Source organism: Apaloderma vittatum, unplaced genomic scaffold (assembly GCF_000703405.1).
Source record: "Apaloderma vittatum isolate BGI_N311 unplaced genomic scaffold, ASM70340v1 scaffold24845, whole genome shotgun sequence".
Taxonomy (NCBI): domain Eukaryota; kingdom Metazoa; phylum Chordata; class Aves; order Trogoniformes; family Trogonidae; genus Apaloderma; species Apaloderma vittatum.
Window position 1 is genome coordinate 1 of NW_009718007.1, and position 7,474 is coordinate 7,474.

The window sequence follows — 7,474 nt, forward strand, 5'->3', positions numbered from 1 at the left end:
GAATTGAGCTCCTCTCTCAGCTCGGTGCTTGGCATTCTCTGCTGCAGGGAGCTGCGAGCAGACGGGGCCGTGTGCTCAGTTATGGGAAGCGGTGAAAGCGCCGGGAAAAAGCTTTGTAATGACGGCTGGGGAAATGAGATGAGCCCCTTCCTAGAGGGAACAGCCTCGGCAGAGCGGTGCCAGCGCTTCTTTCCGTGCTTAGGATGGGAGCAAAGCGATCAGCGAGCTCGGGGCCCGTTGGTGTGTGTCAGTGAGGTGGGCTGAAACGCGCCGAGGGTAACGAGAACTGGCAGCGTAACCTATTTCTGCGGGAACTATAAAATCCCGTACGTACGACGGACTCGGTGGAAGCGATTGATCCAGATTTTCTTTTCTTTCTGCCTTTGGGTTAAAGTCAAGCTGCTTAAGAGAGCTTTCTGGCGTGCCCACCCTTGCCTTTGCTGTTCTGTGGAGCGTAAGCCGTTCTCCGCGTTGAAGCGGAGAGAATTTCTGATCTAACAAAGTCTGTGTTTGAGCTGCCCCTCGTCTTGGAGCCTTCCAAAAGTGTTGTTGACCCCCAGCGCCTGTCAGCAGCCTCGGTTGCAGGTATTAAGTTCAGCTAGGATGGCAGCCAAGCAGTTGCCACTGCAACTAATGTCGTCAGAGAACAGTGTTTATCTGTGCCTGACTGCAGCCCGATTTCGAACACACCATTTGCAATAATCTCCATGATTTGTCCCCTTTATCTGCCTTCTACTCCATGGGGGTTCTGCTGAATAACATCACCCCAAACAAACTTATTTGGGTTGAGAAGTTAGTCAAAACATCTCTGTGCTTGCTGGGCTCATGGTCTCATTCACTCCCTGGATCTCTCGAGTTTCTGGGTAACCTTAAAAAGTGTTTTAAGTAGTTACTGTCTCTAGCCTTGAAGTGTTAATGCTGGTCTGTAAGAGGGTGGCTTTCAGGTTCTTGGCCTTGCAGTCAGGTGGAGGCTTCGCATACTCCTCGCCTTAGTTCTGCTTGATTCACCTCCCGCTTAAACCCGTGATTCACGTGAGTTGCATTTCCTTACTGGGCTCGCACAAAAAGCCCAGGGACCTATTTCATGCACTTCACGTGGGCTAATGGGCAGCCGAGTGATGTTATTGCCGAGTGACGGGACGGGTCGTGTGTCCTGTGCGTTCGCATACCAGCGGGGAGCTGGGCCGGCCAGGGCTGGGCTCAGCTCTTACTCTCTCGTGAGCAGCTCCTCTCCCTGGGCAGGTGTTTGTTAAAGCTGTGATGCAACACTAAATCTTCTCTCCGAGAAGTGTTTATAAGATGGAGATGGCCTGGAAAGCCGCGACTGGGCAAAAAGATCCGGAGAGGTTAAAATTTTGTTCACCGAATCCGAAAGTACGCAGGGTGTAAGCGCATGCGACCATCTCAGAAAGCAAATGTGCCTGTTTACTTTGGCTCAGACGTGTACTTTTGCCTGGTTTATAATATCTGTGCTATTAATATTTACGTCTGAGGAGGGGTGAACTTTATCCTGGCATGGGGAGCGGGGAAATGTCGAGGTATGCCAGAACCTCCCGACGGCTTCTGCAACAATGGGCGCGGCGTAATCAAAATAGAAAACTGTAATTTGGTAATGGTTGAACGTAAGCTGATGCTGCCGGGCTTCGGCTGGCCTTGGGTCTCAAGGAATTGTTGACAACTTCCTCTTCTGGGATCGCACAGAAATAGTCCAGGATATTTAGTCGTTGACTTGGGTGGTGCAATCTGATGCTGTAGGTTTGTGAGACGAAATGTCTGCTTTAGTGGGCAGAAAATGAGTTTGGGGTGAGGGGAGGAAGGTCTCTGCTTTAACACTTTCTAGGAGTCCCAGTGTGTGCGCAGGACTTGTCACCTTGGCTTAAAGAGCCACGTGTCACCTGCCAGAGGAGAGGTTTTGCTTGTGACAGGGCTGTCCTGTTCGAAAACAGCCTGAATTTGCCTTTGTGGCTTTTACTAACCTGCAGCCCCCCCGCCCCTCACTTCAGTGGTGGAGAAATAAGGTACTAACGGCACTGAGTGTGGATGGTTGAACAGTTTGTTTTTATTTTTAATCTTTTGCAGAGCAAAGAGTGGAAGATGTGCGACTGATTCGAGATCAGCATCCAACTAAAATACCAGTAAGTCTGCTTCTTTCGACTTCACTTTCCGGTCTCATGTTATTTTTAGTAGTTTGAAACCTGTAAAAGAGCTGTCCTGGTGAGACCAAATTAAAATTTGGCCATTCAGTGTCGCTGAGCCTGGATTTTAGAAACACTCTCAAGCTGGCAACTGGCAGCCAGTGTGGCAGAGCAAGGTGCAAGCTGGGGACTGGAGGAAATGGAGTTTCCTGTGTGTTGCTGTTGTGTGCTTCAACTTCAGAGACACCACACCCCAGGTGAGCTCTGAGTGTGCTCAGCTTTACTCATCTCGGTGTTTTTGCTTCTCCAAAAAGAGAGTCTGCAGAGGCTAACCAAGAAGAATACAGAGTAATGTAGAGACCGAGATGGCTTTCTTCACCGGTCTGTGCTGGGAAAAACGGGAACGCTTCCCTCCTGGGAAAGGGCCTTTGCTGGAGGTCTCCAGAAGTGTTGCTTGGCTGTCAGATCCCTCCAGCCTCACCTCACAGAGGGGGATTGGCCCTCACCCTGTCACTCCTCTTCAGCTGCTCAGCTCCAAATGCTGCCTGAATTTTTCTTTTCTTTTATATATGGCATCCTTGAGGTTACAGATGTGATGCAAAACATCCTAGGAAGCAGAAGGCAGGGTCTGTGTGACACGCGGAGGTTATGAAGTAGGTGTGTTTTAATAAGCGCGCTGGTGCACGGGGGCTCTCTCCTCCAGAGACGTGCACACCTGAACGATGCCGTCACCTTGGTTATATCAAGTGAAATTACATATTCATGAGATGCACATACATATTCGTGAGCTATCCCGAAAAGGCACTCAGTTCCGGGGGCTGGCTGCTCCTCCTCTTGACGCCTGCGCAGTGCCTGCTGGTGCTCTTGGGCAGGGGTCTTCAGGGATGAAGGCTGTAGGTCTTCCTCACGATGAACTTTTTACCTTAGTCCCAAAACCAGTTGTTCTCAGCGCATTTCGTAAGGTGTCTTGTCCTCGAATTCCACAAGGGGCTTCGTCACCAGATGGTCCTTGTCAGATACCCTTATCACTAGTGTTCTTGTCAATTATTTTTGTTTTATGTTCTTTTACAACGAGTACTAGACAGCTCCCCCTGTCTGGTGTACCACAGGCCTCTGACTAACTGCCACCTGACGATCCTGAGACGTTGCTTCTCGTGGGATGCTTCTCCTCTCAACTCTCCTTCACAGCTGAGGGGATGCTGCTCCCCCCATCGTGTGTGCCATTGCTGGTGACTTCACAGCTGGTAGGCTCTGTGTGACAGCTGTCCCCGCTGTAAGCCATAAAGGCCACCGCCCTTTTGGTGGAACAGGGAAGGTCTTGGGAGATTTTGGGGTGCAGAAGAGAGGACTGAATCGAACACCTCAACTTTTGGTTCTTGGTGAGGAGAGCTGATGATCCCTGTGAGCGGAGACCTTTCAGTGAACGAGCTGCTTGCAAACTCTCTGCAGTTCCAGTGCAAGTTCCTGAACAGAAGCAGTTGTTGCCTCCACGTCGAACAGAAATCGGAAGTTTTTCAGCTTTCCTTTAAACTACTTCATCTCGAAGCTGCTGCTGCTGTGTCACCACGGTGTTGGGCATGGGAACAAACAATATTTTGTAGCCGAGATTTTCTGGCTTTTCTGGAACATGCACTTTTCCCAAAAAGCCCTTTCCTGACAGAAGATTGCTTTTCACCCACCTTTCACAGACCAGTTAGCTGTAATCCCCAAGCTCTGTGACCACAGACTGAAAGCTGTTGATACCTAGCAAAGCTCTGTTTTAAGTCAGCCATGGACACATTACTTCGCAAAAATTCAGAGGTACCTGAGCACCTTGCTTTTTAAAAATAGCGGTGTATTCCCCCCCACTCCCCAGAACGAGCCAGCATTTATTTAAACTGGTGTAAGGAAGTCTTCCTCTGATGGAATTAAATCAGCTCAATATCTCTTCACCTGGGTGACTCCTGAATATCACTACGGCCAGACCCTGTGAGTGTGGAAACGATCCAAGTGAATGGTGTCACGTAGCTGCCCTTGGCTTAAAAACAACAAACCCCACGTGGCTGTGGAAATGAGAGTGCACGAATTCTGAGATCATTGCTTAAAAGCAGGAACTGTATACAGTTGCTGGGCAGGGCGCTGCTGAAATTGGCAAATCTGCAATCTCCTGGTGAATTTAGGAGTTACTACATAACAGCCTTGACAGAATTACCGCTTCCTAAGCACACTGTCCTGAGATTAAGGAGGAGGAAATTCTCTCCTTTGAGGCTTTATACCCTTCAGAAGTAGCTTTCTCTAATGCATTAGAGTAACCGCAGAAGGTCAACGGGATATAATGCTAATCTGGAGGGTGTAATTCTTGGGGAGAGATGGCCTGAAACTGCAGAAATTCTAGTGAAAACTACTTGAGTTTGCAGCCCAAGCTCCTGCTTAGCCACTGTAAGGGGTTAGAGGGAAGCCTGTTTTATCTTTTCTTGGGTTTCCTCGTTGCTGGGTAATTCAGCGCTCGATTAAATGATTCCAGAAAATGAGCTGTTCTGAAACTGCACTGAAGGTGTGGACGCACACTGTTAGATCTCTCTTTGTTGCCCCTTCGTGCAGCAACTCCTACAAACAGGAACAAGAGGATGTGAAGATAATTCTAAGTGTTCCTTTGCAGGTTCGAGGTCACCACATTCACCAACGAAGGCAGACGGCATTTAACAAAAATCCTTGTGCTTTGCTGTGTTTGAATCAGAGCCAGGCACTGTTTCTGCCTCTCACGTCTTCCGCTCCTTTCTCTTTCTGTTTTTTTCGTAGGTGATCATTGAAAGGTACAAGGGAGAGAAGCAGCTTCCCGTTTTGGATAAGACCAAGTTCCTGGTGCCAGATCATGTCAACATGAGCGAGCTCATCAAAATTATCAGGTAGTGTGCTGTGATTTCATCAGCCTAGGCTGCATCAACCTCAGGCCATGATTCTTAGCGTAGCCCGGTTGTATGCATTTGGGAAAATGGAAAATTTAGCGGTGCCATCGCGAGGACAAATCCACCAGAAGGTGCTTGTCCTTTGGCGTTGCTGGGTAATAAACCTCTGCAAAGAGCCGAGCTGTTAGTCCGCTTTCAAGAGAAATAACTGGTTCCTGAAGATGTAGGAGGGAATCTGGGGCTGTGAATCCCTCTCTAACACGGGTGCTTTGGGCCCAGGGCTCCAGCGCTTCCTCCGTGGCTGTTTTGGGATGTCTCCTTGGTGTTGGGCCTGGGAGTCCCTCTCCAGAGTGCCCACCTCCTCCCACCCACTCGAGGGGCACTTTGGGCTCGCAGCCAGAGCCCTGAGCTCCCATTGGCACCTTTTGATTGTGAAATGAATTCTGCCTCCATGATAGCATCGAGGCTTGAAAAAAACAGACGTTCAGAGCAGCATCTTTTTGCCCCAGCTTGAGTTCTGCTCCGCTCCGGTGCTTGAGCTTTGTTTATGAGAAAAGGCAAAGGGGAAATAGCCGTGAAGTGGAAGTCGTGTGGTCTGAAATTGTGGTCAGAAATTCTGCTAGAAGTGCATTTCTCCTGGCTTGAAAGGTACATCTGATTTTCTCAAGCAGTCAGCTTGGAAGTTAGCAGCAAACCAGAGTTTGCTCTTCGATGGTCACGGTGGAGGAGGGAGGCCACAAGCTGTAAAAACAGAGGGATGTCCTGCGTGTCCATACAATTCCCTGCCTCGGAAGCTTGGACAAAACCTGTCTGTTGCAAGCGAATCCCGGCTCTTACATGAGTAAGAAAGTGAGACAGGGTTTGGGAAGCAGGAACCAGATTGCCCAAGTCTTTCAGAATTTCTCCTGAACATTAAAAGGCCCTGGGCAGAAAAATTAACAGTCTCTGGGGTGATGAGAGCTTGGTTTTGGAAGGGTCCCTTTCCAGGGCTGCGGCTGGGAGGCTAAATAAATCCTTGTCTTCAGCTGCTGCTGCCCCTCAGCAGCGAGTGGAAACGGCAGGAAGTATCTGATCAGTTGTTCTTCCCTTCTGCCTCCCAATATCTTGAGCTCCTTTTGCTTACTTGGTTTGTGAAGCAGCAGGAGAGCTCCTCTCTGCAAACCTGCTTTCCAGTAGGCAGTTTAGCAGAAAGATCTGTTTCTTCCCAGCCGCAGTGAACAATCCCAAGGGAAACCCTGAAGTGAGATGTTTACTGCGCCACGCAGGCTGTCAAGTCTGGCGCTCTCTGCCCTTCCCACGACGCCTCTCCGGGGAGGGAGGAGAAAAGGGACAAAAATGCTCCAAAGGTTAAACGCCGGCTGTTAGGCTGGTGACAAAGCGAGTTGAAAAGGTCCGAGGCCTTCCTGTGGAAGCTTTGCCCGTGCTCCCTCCCTTTTCACAGGGATCTCTCGAGGTCAGCCTGGGTTTAGGTTTCCAGTGAGAGGCTGTCGAGCGAAGGTGGAAGCCAAAGGTCCCACAGGCCACGCGAGTTCGCTGGTAGCGCAGGGATGGCCCTGGCGAGGAGCACCTCGTCCTTTTCCCTTCGATTTCACGTCCTCCTGCAGCGTAGCTTTGCCACTGAAATAAAGGCTTCTGTCAGCGGATGCATCTGACTGGAGGCAGGAGATGAATTTTAAGACAACTGTGAGGTGGGAAGCAAGTGCTGGGCTGCTGTGGGTGGGGACACCTTCGCGCTGTCGGTGTCGGAGGACTTTGCTTTGCCGTTGTTAACGCGTGGTCATCCCTGTCCCAACTCCTTCCCCCCTGCCGCAGGCGACGCCTCCAGCTGAACTCCAACCAGGCCTTCTTCCTCCTGGTCAACGGCCACAGCATGGTGAGCGTCTCCACGCCCATCTCCGAGGTGTACGAGAGCGAGAAGGACGAGGATGGCTTCCTCTACATGGTGTACGCCTCTCAGGAGACTTTCGGAGCGCGACCTTCCGTCTAAGACCCGCAAGCGGCTGCTAGCCTAGGATTTTGGTTCGCCCTTGGCCATCACCCCCACTCTTCTCCACACACCCCCCAGGGAAAGAAACGGATGTCACCTTCGCTCTCGGTACCTTAGCATAGTCTTGCTTTAGCAGGTGTCTCATCTTACCTTGCCTTGGTTGTGACGATTTAACAGTACAGACGAGCACCTCCAGCTTTGAAACCTGCTGTAATTGTTCCACACAGGTACATTCACATTTCTGGACTTGACGAATGGAACCCAGTTGTGCATGTGACAATAGCAAAGTAAAAAAGGGACACTTGATTGACTTTTTAACGAGCAAACAGGCACCAGGGAGGAGCTAAAGGGTTTCGTGTGACAGTTTTCTGGAAAATCTCCCTACGATTCCTTAAAGCGCTTTTTTTTTTTAATTTTTAAAAAATATCTGGGAAGGTTTCTGATGAGAGCAAATATGTTTAACGTTC

The 7,474-nt window shown here is 49.9% G+C and overlaps 1 protein-coding gene across 1 annotated transcript; it reads left to right on the forward strand.

The window, feature by feature from the left end:
• The first annotated feature begins 1,540 nt into the window (after positions 1-1,540).
• Positions 1,541-7,202, forward strand: LOC104274479 (microtubule-associated proteins 1A/1B light chain 3B-like). Its single transcript, XM_009870124.1, has 4 exons — positions 1,541-1,622; positions 2,080-2,135; positions 4,914-5,020; positions 6,833-7,202. The coding sequence occupies exons 1-4, from the start codon at positions 1,541-1,543 to the stop codon at positions 7,005-7,007; spliced, it is 420 nt and encodes a 139-aa protein (XP_009868426.1). The 3' UTR covers positions 7,008-7,202.
• Positions 7,203-7,474: the final 272 nt, after the last annotated feature.

Bases quoted from the DNA above. Each gene is read 5' to 3' on its own strand.
- LOC104274479 (XM_009870124.1), top strand. From the start codon at position 1,541: ATGCCAGAACCTCCCGACGGCTTCTGCAACAATGGGCGCGGCGTAATC. The intron at 1,623-2,079 runs GTAAGCTGATGC...AATCTTTTGCAG, and splicing joins TAATTTGGTAATGGTTGAAC to AGCAAAGAGTGGAAGATGTG. The intron at 5,021-6,832 runs GTAGTGTGCTGT...CCCCTGCCGCAG, and splicing joins GAGCTCATCAAAATTATCAG to GCGACGCCTCCAGCTGAACT.